General features: G+C 32.5%; 2 protein-coding genes across 17 annotated transcripts in view; one reads left to right on the top strand and one right to left on the bottom strand.

Moving 5' to 3' along the window:
* The window catches only part of LOC135833129 (irregular chiasm C-roughest protein-like), a 54,401-nt gene extending 51,397 nt beyond the window's left edge, over nt 1-3,004 (top strand). For both annotated transcript variants that reach the window (XM_065346776.1, XM_065346775.1), the window contains exon 10: nt 1,540-3,004. In XM_065346776.1, the coding sequence (XP_065202848.1) occupies nt 1,540-1,899 (360 nt within the window). In that variant the 3' untranslated portion in view covers nt 1,900-3,004. The remainder of the gene's footprint in view (nt 1-1,539) is intronic.
* Nucleotides 3,005-8,386: 5,382 nt separating this feature from the next.
* Nucleotides 8,387-23,900, bottom strand: part of LOC135833124 (myb-like protein AA) — a 342,443-nt gene continuing 326,929 nt past the window's right edge. For 8 of the 15 annotated variants that reach the window (XM_065346769.1, XM_065346765.1, XM_065346759.1 and 5 more), the window contains 12 exons: nt 23,563-23,877; nt 23,274-23,476; nt 22,838-23,185; nt 22,575-22,748; nt 19,873-20,072; nt 19,681-19,789; nt 19,429-19,593; nt 18,884-19,136; nt 15,669-15,869; nt 11,333-11,530; nt 11,154-11,227; nt 8,387-9,069 (listed from right to left, as the gene is read on the bottom strand). In XM_065346769.1, coding sequence (XP_065202841.1) covers nt 8,947-9,069; nt 11,154-11,227; nt 11,333-11,530; nt 15,669-15,869; nt 18,884-19,136; nt 19,429-19,593; nt 19,681-19,789; nt 19,873-20,072; nt 22,575-22,748; nt 22,838-23,185; nt 23,274-23,476; nt 23,563-23,877 — 2,363 coding nt within the window. In that variant the 3' untranslated portion in view covers nt 8,387-8,946. Of the gene's footprint in view, nt 9,070-11,153; nt 11,228-11,332; nt 11,531-15,668; nt 15,870-16,815; nt 17,041-18,883; nt 19,137-19,428; nt 19,594-19,680; nt 19,790-19,872; nt 20,073-22,574; nt 22,749-22,837; nt 23,186-23,273; nt 23,477-23,562; nt 23,878-23,900 lie in introns of those variants that run through there. The other 7 variants (XM_065346763.1, XM_065346762.1, XM_065346760.1 and 4 more) reach the window with 7 other exon arrangements.

The raw sequence follows: 23,900 nt of genomic DNA, 5'->3' as shown, positions 1-23,900 counted from the left end.
AAGCAGAAAAGATTTTTTAAAAATGGGTCACTTGGAAAAATAATAGGTAGTCTTTATTTATTTTCGAATCTATAATACTCTCTTCGCGGGTGTAATAATCTGGCAATTATAAACATCCTAAATAAAGTATGAAAATTATTTTGTGGAAATGTTAATTCAGGGTTGTACAAAAACGTGTTGTAAAAAAAACAAAACAAACGTTTTTTTCTTGTTTAAAATACGTGTTTTAAACACAAATTCGTAAATGTTTTGGATTCAGTTTTTCAAATATCCGTTATCTAGTCATCAATTTTTAAGATGTGACGTCATAAAATTACTATAAGGTTCAAGAAATATTGAAAAATTGAAATCAAAACACAGAATTTGTAAAAGTACAGGAAGAGAAATAAAAATTTAAAAATACAGTTCATTCAATTCCATTTTTTTCTATGAGGAACTGAAAAAAAACGTGTTTTTTTTAGAAAATTATATTTGAAAAAAACACGTTTGAAACAAAAAAAAAGTTTTAAGTTTTTTTTTGTTTAAAACACTGTTTTTTTTAAAAATTTGTTTTAAACTTGTACAACCTTGTAAAAATTGTCATTCGAAAAGAAGAAGACCAGAAGAATTGAAAAACATATTTGAAATAATGTTTGAATATTGACGCATTAAAAAATATGGTAGTATTGAGTGATTTGAAAAAAAAATGTGAAAAAAACTTCATTTTTTTAATCTTTGAAATAACAACAAATTTGATACATAGAAAATAATTTTAAAAACATGAATATTTTTATTGTTTTTATTTGTTTTAATTAAAATTTTATTTGCTCAACTATTTTCAATTTGATTTTAATAAAAATCAATAATTATTAATTTTATGCATATAGAGGAAATTTCACGACAAACACAGGAAATTGCTCCTTTTTTGAAATGGAAAAAAATCCCTGTTCAAGCTCATGTCTATTATTAGTAACGTTTTTTAGACAAAACAAAAATCCCAAAATGTGTAGTAAAATTTTATGTTGCATATTTCTGAATTCTGATGCCAACTTAATTAATTTGAAAAACACTGAAGAATTTTTTGAAGTGAGAACATTGAAAAAAAATGCTTCAAAAATGTGACCAAAAGTCATTTGATTTTTTTTTAAATATTGAAAAAAATCATTATTGATTGTTGGAAAAATAAAACGAAGCGAGGATTCGAAAAAATGATGATGTTTAAAAAAATAAAATTACAAAATGATTCGAAAAAAATGAAAAAATAGCCTCAGGTATGTTTCAAAGTTCTTAAAATTAGAAAAAACGAAAAAAAATCATAATTTAAATAATGTTTTGAATTATTGATAAAAGACGTCTCGTCTATCCTAAAAATTGAAAAATGAATTAGGATAATCTCGTATTCGTAAGTACCTACTCAAATATTTCATTGAAATGACTGAAATGAGATTTCCTTTTCATACGTAAATTTGAGGCATTCTATAATGTTTCATTTGAAAATTCGTCTTTTTTCTCACATTAATATGTGTATATTTTACTAACAATTCGATTCTTCTTTTACAGGATGGCCACAACAACAACGGCTACGTACCGTTCGCCGACTACTCGAAAGACTACAATCCACCTCCGTCGTCTCATAACACCTCGCCCAGCATATCTTCGGCCAGTTTCCACACCAATTCGTTAGACATGAGGTTCAACTCAACGTACGGTAATCCGTTCCTAAGAACATCGAATAGTCCTACCGTGCCAACGTTACCAAACGGGCAGCCTCCGCCGCCACCCTACTGCACATTACGTAACGGGGCTTTACCGCAACTCGGTAACAGATTCAATCCGTCTCCTACGTCCCAATACATAATGGCTAATAACGTGCAACAGGCGATAATTAGTAAAAAAGGCAGCCTAGCGACGCACGTATAACGACAGCTCAATGTAATATACTTAATTATAATTAAATTTCATTGTTGACTATGTACGTTTTTTTTTACATGTTCTCTTTGTCTCTCTCGTACTTTTTTTTAAAAAATTCGTATTTTTGTATTTTTACCTGTTTTTTTGAATTTATTCATTTTTTTTTCGAATGAAAACTAGTCATGTATGTAAATATTATGTAAAACAATGTATGTAAAAAAAACATTTTTTTATACGGAATTTTTAAATGTAATTCTCGCATTTAACGTGCATTTAGATGTTAGTTTATGAAATTTTTTTTTTTTCCTTAAGAAGACGAGGCTGTTATAACATTTTTACGAGAGTTGAATGTAAATTTTTTTCTTCGTAATTCGACGAGCATATTTTATTCCGAATTATGTCTAGTCAAAAGTACTCTCGAAAAAACGTATTTTTTTTTTTTTTTTTGTAAAGGCGATTATTTTCTATGCTCAGAACGAAATGACTCAAAAAGCTGCCCAATTTTTGATGTAACTCTACTATAATAAATTGTAAACAAGGAGAGAGTTTATTACTACCTATAGACAATTTTTCAAAAATTATTTAAATACGTTGCGATATCGCCAATATGTATTATGATGTAATATGTACCTACATATGTACGTATAATAATGTAAATATTTTTATACTATATTTTAACTAATTATTTTTCTCTTGTATTTTTTTTTCTTTTTGTTATTTTAATTGCATACCTGATTTTTTATACCATCCCATGTTTTAATTTTATTATTTTGTTTTTTAATGGACAATACTACTACCATCGAAATTTTAATTATAACTCTTTAATATTTATATACGAGTAATTGTGTTCTGTTATGTAAGTGTATGTGAGTTCTCTTACATGTACCTATATTGAAAGCAAAACTATCAAATCATTGTATTTTTTTTTCTAATAATTGTTACTTTACGTTAATGAATGGTCCTTTGAATGTTTGACGGCCTACACTGTAATGTATATTCGATGTTACTTTTTTTTATATACTTATTACTTATTGTTCAAGAAAACGTATTGTTCGTTAGCTTATACCTTGTAAAAGTCTATTGGAGATTTTTAAATATATGTGTTTAAATTGTGCGAATGTTGTTTTGGTATTTTTTTTCCTTGTTGGTATTTTGGGTATTTTTGGTACACATGTGTTTGTTGAATGGTTGGGATGTTAAGAGTTGAAACTATCCCATTGAAATGGATCAACTTACATAGCAGAATATTTCATGATCATTTCTCATCTCAGACTACCGTTTGAATCACAAAATGAAATAATTGCCTACTGGACTATAATTGACTAAATTTTGGCATTTAGGTACTGAATTCATGAACTGTTCAATCTGAAATCTACACACTTGTTTCCTAATTTCATTCAGGCAAAAAGATCAATTTTTAAATGTTCATATTTTCCCCTGAATTGTTGCGGTCCGGTCACTTACTTTCCCTCCAGCCCATCATGACCTGGGCACCAAAAATGGGACCAAAATTGATTTAGTATTAAATAATTTGAAAAAGATGTAAATTATAATTAATTCGAAATGAAAATTAAATTAAAAGTAAAGAGTAAGTAAGTAAGAAAGTATTAAAAAAAATGAAAAATGCAGAAGTTGTTTAAGCTGGTAAAGATTGTTTTCTTCTAAAATAGTAAAACGACTAAAAACATAGTCACTTTGCCTGAATTTTCTTTTTTATATGCTTTAAATATTTGGAACTCGGAATATTACTATTTTAGTATTTTTGTAGTACATAATTGAGTTCCAACCAATGTTTAAATTTGATAATGATTTTTTCAGGGCGTTTTTTTCCAATATGTTTTGTTAGTTGAATCAATTTTCCTTCTTTTTTTTACGAAATTGCAGAAATTGATTTTTTAATAGATGGATTTTCTTAATTTTTCCAGGTAGTCTTTTTTTAAATCCACCAGTTGTTTTTTGAGTTCAATAAATCGATTTTTCCAAATTGTTTTGTTGAATAGATTTCCTTCAGAATTTCATTTTTCTGTCCCTATCCTATCTTACGTAATACGTACAAAATGTTATTTACTGAACAGTTTTGAATTTTTCAAGGTCAATTATTTTTCAACAATGTTTTTTGAGTGAAATAAATCTATTTTTATTCACTTTTTGTTTTTTTTTTCTTAGAAAACTGCGTGAAGTTGACTTTTTTTTAATTTTTCAAGATCAAGTTTTTTCTAAAATATTTTTTTTTATTTCAATAATAATGAATTTTCATTTTAAAAATCCATTTTCTTCTTGGAAGTTGAGTTTATTATATTTTCAATTTTGATTTTTCGATACGACTTTTTATTTCCATTTATACGAACAGTTGTGATTTTTCTGGAGACAATTTTTTTTTTCTAAATGTTGTTTTTTGAGGGTTTTTTTTTTAGGAAACTGCAGGAATAAATTTTCTTTACAGATCAATTTTTTACAGATTTTTTTTTTTGTTTTTCAAGGTTGATAGACTGACTTTTTTCTTCTAAAGTAACTGTACAAATCGATTTTTTAGAGATCTGTTGAATCCATTTTTTCTGTAAGTTGAGTTGAGTTTTTGTTTATTGTACTGTAAATGGTAATGGTACATTTGAAATTGGAAATGTGAAGAGCTGGTAAGTCGTCAGGGAAGGGATACGAACCGAAAAAAAAATCGGTTAAAGGTTAAAGGTTCCGGTTAATTAAAGGTTACAGGTTAATTACCCAAAGGCTCTAAAATTGAGAAAAACGAAATATTTAAAAATGTCGAAAGAGTTGCCTACTCCCAAGGCGCGAAAATTACTCGAAACGTGGGATTTTTAACCATTTGAACAAAAATGATTGATGTGTCAACAAAGTTGCCTACTCTAAAAGCGCATAAATCACTGAAAACGTGAGGTTTTTCGAACATTTGAAGAAAAAAATAATCTTGTCAATAAAGTTGCCTACTCTGAAGGCAAAACAATTATTCGAAACGGGGTTTTTCAACAAATTTGATTTTTTTTTAATTTAAAGCACTTTTTATGCGGAAAATTGGCACCCCTGGCTGAAAACAATTGTAAATTGGAACTCGGTGGCATCGATTTACCCCAGAATCATTTTTTTACATTCGTTAAAGGCCGCAAAATTAAGAAAAACGTGAAAATATTTGAATATGTCAAAAAGGTTGCCTACTCTGAAGGCGCAAAATTTATTCGAAACGTGGGATTTTTGACCAATTTTTCAAGAAAAAAATGGGTCACCAATTTGTAGAGTAACCATTGCAGAACAAACGTCATTTTTGGAATCAGCGACCTCAAATTAGTCAGAAAACGTCATTAAAATGCAAAATTTGGCAACTTTTTCTCAGCTCATTTTGAGTGTAAAAAAATGGTAAATTTTCACTAGAAAGAATCGTCGTGTCGACAATCTGACACCGGAAATGAATTCGCCGTCCCAAAAAAAAAACCTCTAGCCAAAATTTCAACTCGTTTACGCCGCAATTTCGATGGGTAATTTTTTTACCCAAAATGCAGCTTTTTTACTCAAAAATCGACTATCGAAATTATGGCGTGAACGAGTTGAATTTTCGGTTAGGGGGGTTTTTGGGACGGGGAATTCGATTCCGGTGTCCAATAAATTGCACTTTTTGGGCCCAAAAATTACATCCAAAAAAACACCAAATTTCGCACTTTTAACCACGTTTTCTGACCCATTCGAGGTTGAATTGAAAAATGAACGTTATTTTCGGGTTCAGCGACCTGAAATTAGTTAGAAAACGTCAATAAAAATGCAAAATTCAACAACTTTTTTCCAGCTCATTTTGAGTGCAAGAGATGGCAAATTTTCATTAGAAGGAAGCATCGTGTCGAGAATCTGACACCGGAAATGAATTTGCCATCCCAAAAAACATACTTGGATTTTTTGATTTCCAAAAAAATTAAATTATCATTCTTTCTGTTGATATGTTTATTATTTATTAACAAATATTGGTAATGAAACCACCTCAAGAACTAAAGAACGTATTATCGAAAATTAAAAACGTAAAATAACGGACAAAGAAAAAAATTGAACAATCTTTCCCACAGCGCAAGACTTAAGTAAGAATAAAGTGATATCTGATGTTTTGAGACCTGCTCAAGTACCAAGTAAAATACCAATTGCACTACACTTCATTGCATAATAAATCAACGACACCTTCAAAAGTAACAATTTATTAAGTTTTTCAATTTCATTTTACAAAAAAAAAAAAAAAAAAAAAAGAGAAAATAATAATAATAATACATATAAATCATAATTTACACAAATTAAAATGTAATTTCTACATTATACTGTAAGTAAAAGTAAAGGAGAAAAAAATACATATAGAAGAGAAAAAAGAAGAGAAAAATAACAACTAACAACGTAAACAAAACTTAAAAATTTATATTCAGAATAATGAATAACGAAAAAAAAAGGGAAAAAAAGAAAAATACCGATAACAAAATAAATTAGAATTTCACTCATTAACAAAAAAAGTACATATTGTAGTTCCCTACCACACCTTCAATATTAAAGGAACTATATAAAAAAGTCGTATCAACTAAAAGAGAAGAAAAAAGGAGAGAAAAAAGAAAAGAAAAAGAAATGAGGAAAAAAACTCAATTTTCAAAGATATGTTAATCATTTCCTACTTTCTTTTCATAACGTAGTACGTGGAAATTGTCGTCAAAATAAATAATAAGAAATAATAAAAAAAGAAAAAAAAATTGAAAAAAAAACAAACTCAAAATGAAAAAACACACAAAAAAACAAAGAAAAAAAACATTAAATATACCATAATAACGATAAGAATATTGACAACAAAAAGTTTTTTCTTTATACAAATCCGTATCATACAAATGTTGCACATATATAAAGACAGAGGTACCTGGGTACATTTTTTAAATAATTCTTTCAAAACCATCTTCGCTTCGTGTCGAATTTTTCATTAGACAAAAAAAAAACAATATGGTACAATGGTAAAACTGCAAAATTACAGTGTTTCCCCTCTTTTTTTCTTTTTTTCGCATAACTTTGTCCACTTGCCAACATCTAAATCAGAGTATTAGCGGGAAAAACTCCCAAATTTTGTACAGCAAAATCACAGTAATGTTGAAATATACACATGTAACATACACATTGAAATAATCTACCGGGTTTGAGGGGGAGGGAGGGGGCGGGGAAAGGATCGTAAAAATTCGTACGATAAAAATTAAAAATCTAGGCATCTTCGATTGAGCAAATAGAGTAATCAGAGAAATTAAAAAGGAAAAAAAAACATAAATAAATTACGAGGTGGGAGCGTTTTTTTTATTTTTTTTTAAAAATTGTGTTTAAATATATGTATGTATTACTTTTTTACTAGCGAATCAAAAAAAAAGCTTTTTTCCTGAGGGAGAAGGGGGAATATATACAAAAAAAAAAACAAATCATCGCCACACTATCACCCACTTTTTTTCTTTGAAAAACTCGACTCGCGTTTTTATAAAAAGACCTTTTTTCCGTGTACAAAATAAGCTCGTAATATATCAAGGTTCTTGAAACTTCACGTTACATAGACTTTGAAAAAAAAAGAAGAAAAAGAATAAGGAAGCTTAAAATAATCCTAAAGTACATCCATATATATAAGACAAAACAAACACTTGGAGTAAGAATTTAAAATGTGAGAAAAAAACAATCAACTTTAAACTCTACTCTTTCGTCCCTTTGGTTCAAAATGCATTTTTCGTAGAAAAAAAAAACGTTCATCGTCAAGACAAAAATATAACCAATCGACCTCGCGAATTCGTAAAAAGAAAACCAATCAACGTTTGAACATCGTCGTAAAAAAAAAAGAGAGAAAATCAAACATCCAACTTGAAAATGAAAATGTACATTATAAAAAGTAAAAATTACAATATGCACACGCACAAAAAAAAAGAGGAAATAAAAAAACTTGTTTTTTCTCTCAAAAAAAAGGTAACATTTTCTCGTTAATTCAATAAATTAACTATTAGGTTGCTTTATACGGTATTATAGCATTTTTAAACTACTCTATCTCCTCAAAGCAACACTTACCAAAGCGCAATTTGTTTATTCAGTTCTGTTACGCCGCACGTCGTCACGTCACGTTTTCAAAAACGAAAAAAAAAAAGAGAAAAAAAAGGAAACAAACGAAGAGAAAAAAGCCAAAAAACACGAGCGCGAAAAAACCCCACCCTAGAAAGAACCCCAATCTAGAAAAACACGCCTGCGTACGGGAAAAGGCGCAGAAAAAAATCACAGTTCAACGAAGGCCGCGTCGCCACACAAATAATGAAACAAAAGAAAAAAATTAAGTACATAATCAGAATCACCTTTCTCACACACACACACATCTCTCTTCACTTCTTCACCCTTTGCCTTGCCCCTCTCCCTCCCCCCATTCAAACCATCGAAAAACAGAACTGGTAACAAAATGCCTCTATACAAACACACACATACACACACGTACGAATTATTTCCAAATTATTTCACAATATATTTTCTGAAGAAAATAAAAACTGAAAAAAAAAATTCAACACTTAATTACCGTATAAATCTACATGTTCAAAGTATACGTAGAATAGAAAAAAAAAACACAAAAAAAAACAAAAAACATCGTCTTCGGGGTCGTTTCTTCAGACACATATTACACTTTGTAAAAAAAAAAAAGTAATAATAATCAACATCGATAAAACTTTTTTTTTGTGGTTTTTTCATTTTATCTATTTTTTTTTTCTCAGCGTCTTTTACCGCGTATCATTTTTGTCAACTCGATCAATTTTTTTTTGTATTTTATTTTTGCGAATTATCTTCGTACGTTCGTACGTAAAAATGTACTACGTACGTAAATAAAATAGCGTAATAAAAAGTTAAAACATAATTAACAAAGTAAACTAATAATAATAATGCGCTATTAACATTTTTTTTAGAGATCAAAAAAAAGTAAACTTTCGACGTGGTTAGCGAGAGAGCGAGAGTGTAAACGAAAGCAGGCCCTGAACGTGGTCCTGGCTCTGACTCGGCGTCTTAAGGTGGTTTTATCCCTTTTACCTCTCGTTACTCGGATAGCAGTTTTTGCAGCAGCGATGCTTTCTCACCTCCACCGACGTTGCCCATCTGGTTCATGGCGTTCGCGTTATTAACGACGCCACTTCGTAAGTTTACGTCGTCGAGACTAGTCTGTAAAAAAAAAAAGGAAAAAAATACGTCAGGATATTGTCGAAAAATAATTGATATCTTATTTTAAAATATGACAAAAATTAAAAATAAGTAAAAATCTGAGACGTTCTTCAGTCTATGAAAAAAAATCACTGACGAGGAGAGTAATTTTAGATGAAAAAACTTGAATCTTTATTTCAAGACGTTTTCACGCTTCCCCTCCCCTCACCGTCCGGAAAAGAGAGAACAGTATGCTGGAAGTAAAGTAAATACTCACGATAAAGGAAGTCAGAATTTTCCGTTACAAATACAGGTAAATTTATTAGAAGAAAAATTCAAAACGAGGGTCGTCTTTCAATTTTGGGAAAATTCCTTCAATATTATATGAAACGAAATGACTTTTCACGTTGGTTTTGATTTTAAATTGAACAATAATTTTTTCCCCTTCAAAAATCCCGATAAAAATTTTAATTTTTTCTCTACCTCGGGTCGAACCCCTCTTCCCCCTTCCCCTTCTCATAAATTTTGAATAAAACTCTATGGATTTTTACGAAAGCAGGTACAAGGTGCTTGAAATTAAAAATTGATTCAATTTTCAATGATTACAAGAACTAGAAAAGATGATGACAATATCCAGGTAGAGGATAAAACTGAGTAAAGCAAAATTTTAAAAAATTGATATAAAAACAAGCATGGGCAGAATTTCAGAAAATACATAAGAAAATGAGAAATTTACAAGGTATTCTAGTTTTTTCAAATAAATTTTTAAAAATTCAAAAAATGTACCCCGCAAAAGAGAAAATAAAATTTTCAAAACTACATCAATAAATGGGAAAGGAGGAGGGTGAATTATACAGACGATAAGTCATTTGACAAAATAATGATACATTGTTAAAATTTTAAAAGAAAAAACAAGAATTTAAAAATAATATTCTTGAAAAAAAAAACTGAAATATTCCTCGCAAAAAAAGAGGTTTAAAAGAAATCAAAAAAAAATTCCAAAACACCGAAAAATTACATCATTTAACAAACTGATGAAAAAAAATGCAACACTGAAGCCTAATTTGGAACTAAAATGAGATTGAAACACTCGTTTATTAAGAGGAAAAATCATTGTAAAAAAGGAGAACATGTTTATTTTTTTCATTTTCATTTTTTTTTTCAAAAAATGAGTATTGGTCTTCAAGTTTCTGTTGATTCAATGTTCTGTAAAATTGGTTTCGTGATTTTAAAGAAATTAAAATGAAAACCCAATTTTGAAAAATTGCAAAAATAGTCCAAAAACACAATATTGAAAAATAAAGTAAATAGTAAGCTTTTGATCTTTATGGGACTAGAAAAAAAGTTTCACTGACACTAAAAAAATACCTAATAAACTTTATTTTCGAAAAAAAAAAACTCGAAAAATGTTGAAATAATGTACAAAGAAAACAAAAAGGAAAAAAATGAAGTTGAACTTACAAGAAACCAGAAATCATCATCATATTTCTGTTATCTGATTGGGATTTTGTAATGCTGGGGCGTTTTTACAATTATTTTAAAATAGAAACAAAAGTCATAAAAAAAGGTAGAAAAAAAACTTCTCAATAATTTTTATAAAATGTTAAACACAGGAATATTACTTTTTCATGCAAAATTCCAATGAAAAAACAAACAAACAAACGAAGTAGATTAATGTATTATAATGAACATTGAAAACCCATGATGGATTCCCAATTTTTATCAATTCTCAACTTTTAATATCTTCTAGCCCCTTACTCGGTTTTGAGAAGAACTGAAGTTAGACTTCTAATTAGGCTACCGTTACAAAACAAAACAAAAAACAACAGATTTTGGGTGGTACACAGTTTCGAAGGTTCAAAAAATCCCTTAATTTGACGTTTCAGAAGTCAGACTGGTACTAATCAATTGGCTATTATCTTATCTAGTTGACATTTCAAGAAATCGTATACTTGGGAGGATCATCAAGAAAATTTAAAAGGTCATCAAATATTTTCAATTTTTTTTTTTTGAATGACCATTCTTTACAAACATTAACCTCCAAATTTCAATATTTCACCGTTTAAACTTAATAATCAACACAAAATCATCTAAAAAATACTCACTCTAGCCGAAAATCCCGCCGAGGGCGATCCTTCAGTCATATCAGGGTTCATACCGCCCCATTTGTTATCATCATCTGCACATTTCGAACAAAAAAAATAACACATCGATTAAAAATTACATCCCATATACCCCTCGACGAATGAGTCAAATACACTCTTATGGATAATCATCAACCAACCATTAGGCATCTCTAGCGACAACCCCAGATGTTCTAATCCGGTGGCGAGCGATTGTTGGCCAGGACCAACTTGTAACGGAGGTAATCTCATATCACCTTGTTGTTGTCGTCTGGCAGCTACCACATTTCGTAATTCTTGTCTGACGTAATCGGGAACGCCGTTGTTATTATTGTTATTATTACTAACGTTATTATTGCCTGTAAAACACACAAAACCATGTCATCAATACGTCAACTAAACACCTAAACATGATATTTGTTTGGTTCGAAAAACACCAAGCAATATTGCCCAATGGGATATGATCAGACTGCAAAAAAAAAACACTCCTGTTCGAAATTCGGCCAAGAAAAAAAAATCCTCAAAATTCAGCCCGAGAAACGATCAATTTGAAAAAAAAAATAATAAAAAAAAATACCAAAATGTAAAAAAAATAATAATACATAAAAAAGAGCCCAAACAAAACACACATACATATCACCGCGCCATAAACACATATAACGAGAACACATACAACACGAATAGTGTAGAGATATAGACACGAATATATTATTTTTCCAAAAATAAGAGGACAAAATAAATCGCTGTATATGCATAGCACCGAAAAAAAAAAAAAAATTGAAAAAAAGGTGTAGATATCTGTGTATTGACAAACGAAAAGTACACACGATTATATACTTTATACAATATGTGCTGTTGAGAAATAAAAAAAAAATTGAAAAAAAAAACTGTACGATATCCTACGTTGTTAATTTTTCTAAAAGGATGTAAAAGTGCATTGAGGGTGGAGGTAGGTTCACTACAAAATACAGGTACTCGTATAAAAAACGGAGAGGACACATTCCGGTCTCCTCAATCGTCATCTTTACGAGTTGAAAATCAAAATATTTGACGTTCTTTGCACTATACAAGGTTGGGCAATAAGTGCTTACAATGATGCGGTGTACGATTAACTAATACCTACACATTTATTAGGTATTTATTTACTTTTTATTTCTCTCTCGTACTTCGGGCAGGTACTTTACTCTACCACTTGAGTTAATTCATCCGAGGTATTAACAAAAGGTAAAGTATACAAAATTGTTTACCTACCTACTTTCGAGAGACTATTTTTTAATCCTTAATACACATTACAGTGATCGTGCGGTGTACGAGATGATCGAAGATGGCTTATTATTTCGCTGAATTAATTATTATGCGACTATCGTATTTTTACAAGAGTCCTAATGTAGCAAATTGGCTTTTTGACCTTGAATTTTTTATAAGAATAAATCAACATCGAAAATGGTTGTAACAAATATCGAAAAACTGGCATAAAATCTGAAAAAATGAAAGAATTTAACAAAAAAAGAAGCTTTTAAAGCAATTTTGTAAAAAACTGGACTTCAGTTAGGCACACATCTTTTAGGTAGGCAAGGCAAAAATCAATGCAATTTGGAAGTTTTGGTAAAACGTTTCTTATTGTTAGCAATTCTTGGCACAAATTATGACCATTTGATTATTTTAATAAAAAAACTACTTCTTGATAATTCTGACGAAAAAACAAGGTACAACTTTTTGTCAACTAAGTCAACTCGCCAAAAACTGACACTCTTTGACAATTTTGAAGAAAAAGAGAAAGTTTTTGACAATTTTGGCAAAAACAAGATTTTTTGGGCAACCTAGGCAAGAGTAGGTCTGTTTGGCAATTTTGGCAAAAAATCAACTCTCTTTGACAATTTTTGCAAAAAATGGAAACTTATTGACCATTTTACAACATTTTGACAACTGTGCCAAACATGGTCACTTTTTGTCAATTGTGCCAAAAATTAACACTTTTTGAAAATTGTGCCAAAAATGGTCACTTTTGCCAATAATGGCCACTACTTGACAATTTTGCCAAAAATGGGGCACTTTTTGCCAATTGTGCCAAAATGATCACTTTTTTGCCAATTGTGCCAAAAAAAATGGGTCACTTTTTGCCAATTGTGCCAAAATGATCACTTTTTGCCAATTGTGCCAAAAATGGCCACTTCTTGCCAATTGTGCCAAAAATGGCCACTTTTTGCCAATTTTGCTAAAAAATGGACACCTTTTTGAAAACTGTGCCAAAATTGTCACATTTTAACAATTGTACCAAAAATGGTGATTTTTTTTGTCAACCGTGCCAAAAATGGTCACTTTTGCCAGTAATGGCCACTATTTGACAATTTTGTCAAAAATAAAACCTTTTTGCCAATTGTGCCAAAAAATGGTTACGTTTTGCCAATTGTGCCAAAAATGACCACGTGTTGCCAATTGTGTCAAAAATGGACACTTTTTGTAAATCGTGCCAAAAATGGGCATATTTTGACAACTGTGCCAAAAATGGTGATTTTTTGTCAACCATACCAAAAATGGTAATTTTCGTCAATAATGGCTACTATTTGACAATTTTGCCAAAAATGGGCACTTTCAACAATTTTGACAAAACTTGACATTTTTTGGCCATTTTACTACATTTTGACAATTTTGACAAAACAAGATTTTTTTAGACAATCTTGGCAAGAACATAACTGTTGGTAATTTCGGCAAAAATCACCCCTTTTTGACAATTGTGTTAAAAATAATCACGTTTTGACAATTGTACCTAAAATGAACATTTTTTGACAATTGTGCCAAAAATGGACACATTTTGACTATTTTACCGCAAATAAACAACTTTTTTTTAAAAAAATGACACTTTTTGACTTGAGCAAACTTATAAGCAAGTTTGACTAAAAACAAGGCTTTTTTGAAACAAAAAGAGGACTTTTTAAACAGATAATGTAAATATCAAATTCATTTTGAATGTTTGAGAGTGTGGAGGGGCTACAAAAAATTATGGACTCAACTTTTCGAGAATTAACGTGGCCCAAAAAATAAGTGAGAAAACGGTCTGTCTAAGACCAACAATCCGACTGAAGCTCTCCTGGTCCCGACACATGGAGGTTGATCAACTCACCTGTCAGGCCTCTGGCATTTTCAGAGACGATAAAATCCGCCATCTTCGATCATTTCAACTCGTACACAATACGTAGTAAAAAAAATACACGGTGAACATTTCAAACACAACTACACCAATTTACCAAGGCATGCAAAATATACATCACAAAAAAAAAAAATAGGTAATAAGCATTCATGCACTAAGTACTTAGGTAGGCTACCTATACACCTACAAGTACTACGAAAGTTTCAAAAATAGGAGAGAAAAAGATAGATATCCCAAACACCACACGCTACAAGCTCAGGCATTAATTACGCAAGATTCACTACACAGCCTACGATTTGATTCTTTTTACCACAAATTGAGTAGGTAAACACGAGGTGGATATTATTTACAAGCTATGAAGTAATAATGATGGTGAAACACGTTTTTAGATTTAAAAAAAAAAATAGGTGACAATAATGATAACACATTTATGTATAGATTTAATAAACATAATGATCAAGAGGATCCATTAGGATAATACAGAAATCCCAGAATACACAAGAACACGTATGTAATATTTATACACAGAATCGATTGCATTTTTTTTGGATTTCCACCCCATTAGTTTGCTCCTTCATCCCTTCTAACCCTTCTTATGACGACGAGCAAAGTGTTATTTAACGTGTAAAGCCTCTAACACATTCAAAGCCCACTAAATCGTTAGTTATACCAACATTATCCCAAATTTTGATAACCCCTGCTCATTCTAGATGCGTATTGAGTGTATAGTGCGACAATTTTCGCATCAGATGAGCTTGCAATCTAATTCAAGCGAGGAAGGAGTAACCCTTCACTCGCTGTTATTTAGATTGTAGCATCACCTTCACGAAGGCGTCGTACTACACTCAACACATTCGGTACGATTCCAACAGGCAAACAAAGCTCGGCCAAATAAAACCAAAAAAATCGCACCTCCAGACCTAAAAATATCGGTCTCGGATGCGTTGATTTTCAAACTTGAAAAAAAAAACAATAAAAATAATAATGCAAGCAACACAAACACGCCCACCCTGACACACACATACGCAAACCCCATTCCAATCCAACATCTTCCCATTTTTTCGATCCGTTAAAACAAAAAAACATTAAAAAAAATTGTGCAATATATAATAATGATAAAAAGCCGCCATGTTAAAATGAACATAGATAAAATAATGACCCATTTTCTCAACTCATACACACGTTTTTCATTTCCAATCACATGCAACATTTAGGATACAATATGCAACAACACAAAAACAACCACCGACCCCTCCTCCCAATATTTTAATTTTTGCCTCTTAAAAAAACGAAAGGAGTGTGAATTTTTTTCGCAGTTTGGTCACATGACACTGGTCATTGTGACTTACCACCACTAGAGTGCGTAACTCGAGATCTATCCCCATACATTGGTAACGATTGATCAGGGTAACAGTAAGGAGAAGATTCGCCGTGATGTTGATACATTACGGGCGAATAAAGAGGAGGTGGATGCGGAGGAGTTTGGGAGGTATCCTTGAAATTGAGCGAAGCGCCCGTGTTCGAAGAATACGATCGTATGCAGTTGTTTCCTGAAATAAAGCACAAATTAATCATACTTATTCGAAAAAAAAGACGAAAAAAAATTAAACAGAATAGAAAAGCTTAAAATTACAAATGAGACGAGAAGAATTACGAATTGTAGAATTCGTCGCGCGCAAAAAATATTTTTCAGGGTACTTTGGGGGATAATGTTTACATTCTTAGCGATCTAATGACTATGATATGGGTAAGCAATGTACACGTTGAGGTTGTCTTGATTCGATAATCGAGATATGGCAAGCTTTTTTTTTTTTTTTTACAGAGTATTAGAAATTTTCCTTGAAGTGGCTGTCTTTATTCATCAGCAACTTTCATCGCCAATTAGATATTTTCGAGATTAGTAACATCAAAGATTAAATAATGCAGGTTGAGTAAGTATTTAATCATAATTTTTCTTCATTTTTAAATTGGATACTCAGTTCAAAGGTACGAGTTTTTAGATCAGAGATTTTTGCATGGTCTTTGGTATTCTACTGGCTGAAAATTCCGAACAAAGGAGATAAAACCGCCTCACATGAAGACTTGACCAAAAAAAAAAAAAAAGGGAAAATAATCATTTCCTCACCCTTACCTCTTCAAAAATGTTTGAACTAAGTACTCGACAAAAAATTACCCAAAACTGGTCAAGTTTATCCCCCCCTCCCCCCCCCCCAAAAAAAAGTAAAATCACCTAGACAGAAAGTCTTCCGAACCACAAATTAATTACTTCCCTTCATCCTGCAAAAAATAAAAATTCCCTCAGTTCATGATACGACAAAAAACGATCACCTATCTTCGTTTCATCAAAAATCTCCTACAGACACTGCTGCCAACACGAACCAAAATCGGGAATAATTCGAGCTCTTCCGATAGGCTAATTATGAATGGCATCATGCAAAGCATTCTATATGTATTATTATTTCCGATCTCCAGTCCAAAGAAAAGAAAGGCCTTGCATAACGATTATTCAGTCTTTATTTTAATTGTTACCTTATAGTACTAAGATAAAAATAAATAGGTAATAGAAAAAGAAAACGAAATAAAAAGAAAAATGGTCCATTAACAAAGTCATAAAAAATTATAGGTAAGGTTCGTTATTTTGTAATCGACTAATTCTCCCGCCGGTCAGGGTGTCTCTATTTCTATACGAATAATGTTGGACTACTTTTACATTTCCGAATCCTAAAAAACAATAAAACAATAAGCATGATTTTTTTTTTTAATTCAATAAATACTTATTAGAAAATATCCCGTATGAAAAGCAGGCACTTATGAAAAAAACCTTTTATACTCGGTGTTCAATTAATGGCAAAACATAGCTGGAACTTTCGTATTGAAAATTTAGGTAGATGGCATCACTGATCTGGCACGTGATGCCAACCTAATATTTTAATGTTGAAAAAAAATTCCAGCGATGATTCACAATTTATTGAACACTCGGTATGTTTTTCATGCATGATTATCAATTTATTTTTAAAAAATCAATTCAAAAATACTCATCTATTTTTTTTTCAAAAATTCTTCAAAATGATATTCAAAAAAAAAAAATGATGAAATAAAATTAATTAATAAGTTCATTCAAAAACTTTTTAAAATACTTTTTTCGAACAAAAAACTTGGAAAATTATAAATAATTATTAATTGATAACACTGATTTTTTTTTCAAGTCTCAAAATATTATTTTTTCAACAAAAAAAAAAAAACATGAATTAATTCTAAAAGATTAGAAATCAGCCAACAATTCTCACTGTATTTTTCAATAACAAATTATTCCATTTTCGATATTTTCAGAAAAAATATAACGATTATCAACATTTGAACACAATTTGAACAAAGATAAATGAATTTCAAAATAGTTCTCAAAAAATAAAACATAAAAAGATTGAAAAAATACGAAAAATGTTCACACTAGAACTGAATAATCGGTTAACATAATTACTACAAAAAAAAGAACTTGAAGGTACGTTCACATCATTAGTTCGAAGTTCTTAGTTCAAGTTTTAATTATTCACGATGTACATCCAGCCGATTAATTTGCGATTAAAAATCTAACAAAGCCATTGAATCATTTTGCAAATAGCTGGGTCGCGAGTTACCCAGACAGAAGGCATAATCTTGTGAATTTTTTGAACTAAATCCTCAGATGTGATGATGTGAACGCAGCTTAAAACCTAAATGCAGAATCAGAAAAGGAGTGGGAAATAGGCCAAGGGATGGGCAACCAAACAAATCCGATCTAAAACACGACCTTGAAGAAAATATCGGCGTCACCTCGAAATAAAATATATCAAAGAGGGAACAAAGCTTCGAAAGCGCCATTCGACCTGGCACGCGATACCCTAAAAATCTTTGTACATTTCAGCAAAAAGAAAAAAAATTATAAAAAAACTCGTTAATACTCTTATTACTCGTATCTGTGTTAATATCTACTGCGCTATTATTAATTTCATTCAAGCAGCTCGTCTAGTTAATGGTAAAATGATAAAAAGTAGAGAAAAAAAATTGAAAAAAAATTACTGTACTTTAGCGAAATAACTATAAAATACTTAAATTCTATCGAAAGAATTTTTCGATGAACGTAAAGAACGAAAAAAAAACTGTAAAAAAATTCATGCAATTCGATGCTTCACCTTGCTACTTTGCTTTTTGCACATTCCGTCCACCAAAGACTAAATTGAGAAAAAAAACATGCCATTTTATATACAAAAAATTACACGTTTGAAACTTCTCGCACTAATAGAAAAAATTACTTCTGAATTAATCGAAGATATGAAAAAAAAACAAGAAAGGTACACAATTAACCTACGTAAAGAGTAAAAGACGTAAAAAAAAAACAACAGAGTTAACAGACAATGGGAAAAAATACTTCGAAGATACGCGCCGATCAACTACTTTAAAATAAATAATAGAGAAAAATAGATTTAAAAAATGATATAGGTTGGAAAAAAGATGGGTATACAACTGAAAACACCGCACTAAGTCTACCGGCCACTACGTTAGGTAATGATGGAAGAGTGTAATTTACCTTGTGGTACTTGCGAATTGGCCATGTTCGAATTGGGCACGCTCATGGTTCGCTGCAGTCTGTATTGACCGTGAGATGCGGCCGCGTAGCTGGTAGCAGTGGTCGGCGAGATATCGGCCGGGAAAGGCGACTGGCGGGGACCCGGACTGGTTAGGCCGCCTCGTACCTGAGATAGCTGAGGTGACTGAGCTTGCTGCGATTTCTGAGACTGTTGAGCGAACAACGCGGCTCGGTTACCGGTGTAGACGCCACCCTATGGATTGATACAAATGAATAGATTGTAAAAATACTCGATAAAACGTACATAAATACAAATAGACTAAATCGAGTGTACTCGAAAAAAACCACATAATTAACACCGAAGTAACTGTATCGATGGGCTTGAAGATGGTGTACATTTTTCGATACACGATCCCCTAAACACCGGTTTATCATTCGTGTCGCAATACCTCTCAAGAATAACGTCCATTGAATCGACGTATCTTTTAAATTATTGCTGCATTGACGTCACTTAATCCACTGTTGTGGGGTGTTTCTTTACTCACCGAAAGTCTCGCATCGAGCATAGGATTCTGTTGTTGCTGCAGACTCATTCTATTATTGACCATAGACTGCTGAGGCTGCTGCGAAGCCCAATTATTCTGCTGTTGCATTTGAGACTGCTGAGCACCAGATGCCATCACCGACGTACCGGTAAATGTGGTTTGCGGCTGAAACGATAACAGATGACACATTTGGATTAGTTTTCGAGAATCTTCATAGGCCGATAATGACGACGTTCGATAGCCGCAGCTTACCTGAGACACCCTAGGACTGAGCTGCGATTGGAATGGAGAAAGACCAGAAGGCGATAACCGGGCACCTTGCGATTGAGCAACTGCCTGTTGATTACTAGCACCAGTGAAACTGTAAATTCGAAAAACATTAGTACAGATTCGAGGAGTGATTGTGATACCCATATAGTCGATTGACGATGATCAAAGGCTTACTTTAGGTTTGAAAACGATTGCTGTGGATGGTTCGTATTCAGAGGCGAATACGGTGACGCGAGCGACGACGGTGGTTGCCGTTGAGGCGGTGAGATCTGCGACGAGGTCAGCATCGTGTTATTGTACAACGGATTGTTACTACCTCCGGGACTCAGCTGTTGCGTATTCGATCCTTCCGATGATAAGCTCGTTGATCTCTGCTTAGCACGAGAAAAAAATCGACAGTTAGATTATCACGTTAACAAAAACCTTCGGTATGTGACTAAATCATATAAAAAATTGTACATAAAATAACGTGGTTTCCTTTTCAAAACCCTTCTTCAAAATTCTGAATTTAAAAAATAGGCATTTACATACACTAAAATTGAAATTGTACCAAAACATTTCAAGAAATAATGAATTTCTTCGAAAAAAAAATAATCGAAAGAATTTTTCAGGAGAAAATGAACAGAATTCTGAACGAAATTGACAAAATTTCGACTGGGAGAATTCAGAGAATCGTTTAATACGTATCAATGATGGATTTGTATCGATGGGCTTGAAGATGGTGTACATTTTATCGATACACGATCCCCTAAACATCGCTTATCATTCGTGTTGCAATGCCTCTCAAGAATAACGATCATTAGAGAAACGTTTCTTTCAATTATTGCTACTGTGCAGACCAGTGGTCAAAAAACTGTCAACGAAAAGTACTTTCGAACTTGAAACTTTACAAAAGACGAACATTTACATACAAACAAATTCAACAGTAATGGTAAGAATAGTCGAATTAAAAATATAAAATTCTGAACGAAATTCAAATAATTTCGCATGGCAGAATTCAGAGAATTATTTAGTATTGTGTTAATGATGAATTTGTACCGATGGGCTTGAAGATGGTGTACATTTTATCGATACACGATCCCCTAAACACCGCTGATCATTCGTGTTGCAATGCCTCTCAAGAATAACGTTCATTAGAGAAACGTTTCTTTCGTTTATTGCTACTGTCCACACAGGTGGACAACAAACTGTCAACGAAAAGTAACAAAATACGAACATTTTCGAACAAATTCAACAATAACGATAAGAATAATCAATTAAAATGAAATTCTGAGCAAAATTCAAAAAATTTCAACTGGAAAAATTCAGAGAATTGTTTAGTATCTAACAATGCTGGATTTGTATCGATGGGCTTGAAGATGGTGCACATTTTATTGATACACGATCCCCTAAACACCGCTTATCATTCGTGTTGCAATGCCTCTCAAGAATAACGTTCATTGGAGAAACGTTTCTTTCGTTTATTGCTACTGTCCACACAGGTGGACAACAAACTGTCAACGAAAAGTAACAAAATACGAATATTTTCGAACAAATTCAACAATAACGATAAGAATAATAAATTAAAATGAGCAAAATTCTGAGCGAAATTCACAAAATTTCAACTGGAAAAATTCAGAGAATCGTTTAGTATCTAACAATGCTGAATTTGTATCGATGGGCTTGAAGATGGCGTACATTTTACTGATACACGATCCCCTAAACACCGCTTATCATTCGTATTGCAATGCCTCTCAAGAATAACGTTCATTAGAGAAACGTTTCTTTCGTTTATTGCTACTGTCCACACAGGCGAACAATAAAATGTCAACAAAAAGTACTTTCGAACTCGAAACGTTACAAAATACGAACATTTTCGAACAAATTCAACAATAATGATGAGAATAGTCAATTAGAATAAATAAAATTCGGAACGAAACTAACAAAATTTCAATTGGGGAAAATCAAACAACCGTTTAGTACGTTTCAATGATGGAATTGTATCGATGGGCTTGAAGATGGCGTACATTTTTTCAATACACGATCCCCTAAACATCGATTATCATTCGTGTTGCAATGCCTCTCAAGAATAACGTTCATTAGAGATACGTTTCTTTCGTTTATTGCTGTTGTCCAGACCAGTGGACAAAAAACTGTCAAAAGTACTTTCAAACTTGATTGTTACAAGAAAAAAACAAAAAAAACCTTTCGAACAAATGTAACAACAATCTTAGAATACTCGAATAAAATGAATAAAATTCTGAACGAAATTCACATAATTCAGCTTGAATTTGTATCGATGGGCTTGAAGATGGTGTACATTTAATCGATACACGATCCCCTAAACACCGCTTATCATTCGTGTTGCAATGCCTCTCAAGAATATCGTTCATTAAAGAAACGTTTCTTTCGTTTATTGCTACTGTCCACATCGGTGGACAAAAAACTGTCAACATAAAGTACTTTCGAACTCAAAACGTTATAAAATACGAACATTCTCGAAGAAATTTAACAATGCTAAGAATAGTCGATTCAAATAAATAAACTTCTAAACGAAATTCACAAAATTTAGCTCGGGAGAATTCAGAGAATCGTTTAGAACATATCAATGATGGATTTGTATCGATGGGCTTGAAGATGGTGCACATTTTATCGATACACGATCCCCTAAACACCGCTTATCATTCGTGTTGCAATGCCTCTCAAGAATACCGTTCATTGGAGAAACGTTTCTTTCGTTTATTGCTACTGTCCACATCGGTGGTCAAAAAACTGTCAACTCAACGAAGAGTACTTTCGAACTCAGAACGTTACAAAATACACACACTTTCAAACAAATTTCAACAATAATGCTAAAACTAGTGAATTAAAATACTCAGGTTAGCGATTCTGCTTACCTGTAACGAGACGTTCGGCGGAGCGGTGTTATTCAGTAACGTATCCATGTTCTGCAGACTCGTCGTCCCCTGACTATTGGCGGCGGCGTTCGACGGTATTATCATCTGCTGTTGTCGTTGCAGCATAAGCAATCTTCTTTGTTGAAGATGCAACGCTTGGGCATGATTCTGTGCCTAAAATACACACAAAATCAACACATTAAATCTCCGGATACAAATTACCCATAGCCACTATCTTCGAAAAATCCGAAAATAACACTCACTTGACTAACCTGGGCCGGAGAAAGCTGTCCAGTGGACGTTGCTACAGCGAACTGTTGTTGCTGGGTCATCGGCCGGTTGCCAAGCTGAGGAGCCGAGTTCTGATGCGTCTGCATACGATTAGGTCGTTGCTGATACATCGGAGGCGGTGGAAATTGTTGACCGGGTTGGTTCATCGTTAAGTGAGCTTGTTTTTGCTGTTGCGCCGCTTGTTGATTTTGCTGCTGCTGTTGCTGTTGTTGTTGTTGTTGTTGTTGCTGCTGCTGCTGTTGTTGCTGCTGCTGTAATTGTTGTTGGTGCTGTTGCTGCTGCTGTTGATGTTGAAGCAAAACCGATGGATTTATTTGCAGCTGGGAGGAAAAAAGGGAGAATAGTTAGTACGTAATTTTATTATATTGCCGATTCGATAGAGATTGTTGTTTCGTTCAGTTCACTTACTTGCATTCTGGTCGAAATGGTAGTCTGCTGTTCGTACGACATGAATGAATTTTTTATAGCGTGGATAGCCATTTTTTCAGCGCTACTATCGATCACATTGTTCAAGGTAACATTATTCACGCCCATTGAATTATCGGTGCTGTTCATTACATCGCTCTGTTCGACCGAATGGATCAAGCCTAATAAATTAGGATCTGAAATTTCTGATAATCAAAAACACATTCATAAAACATCCCATCCATAACAAATCAATGCCGATACGGCTGCAATTTCTTCGTTTTTTACTTACCTTCGCTGATAGCATCGGGAGCATTTTCGAACAACTGATCCAGCAGCTTGTTCAAATCGTGATCGTCCGAATTTTGCGGTTCCCACTGTAAAATGTTATTATTATTCGAGATCTTCATCTGGTCCCTTAGCTGATGCGGCAGCTGCAGCTGTTGCTGTTGCATTTGCTGCTGTTGTTGGCTCGACTGCAGCAGTTCGTTGAGGAAACCACCGCGAGACGGTAGATTCGAGGTGGGCGCACGCTGCTGTTGAGCTGTCATACGTATTTGACCGGGTAACTGTTGTTGTTGCTGTTGCGAATTACTCGTAGCCCAGACTGCGAGCGAAATTAATATCAAA

This window comes from Planococcus citri, chromosome 1 (genome assembly GCF_950023065.1).
Source record: "Planococcus citri chromosome 1, ihPlaCitr1.1, whole genome shotgun sequence".
In the NCBI taxonomy this organism is placed as follows: Eukaryota; Metazoa; Arthropoda; class Insecta; order Hemiptera; family Pseudococcidae; genus Planococcus; species Planococcus citri.
This window is presented reverse-complemented; position numbering and strand designations above follow the sequence as displayed.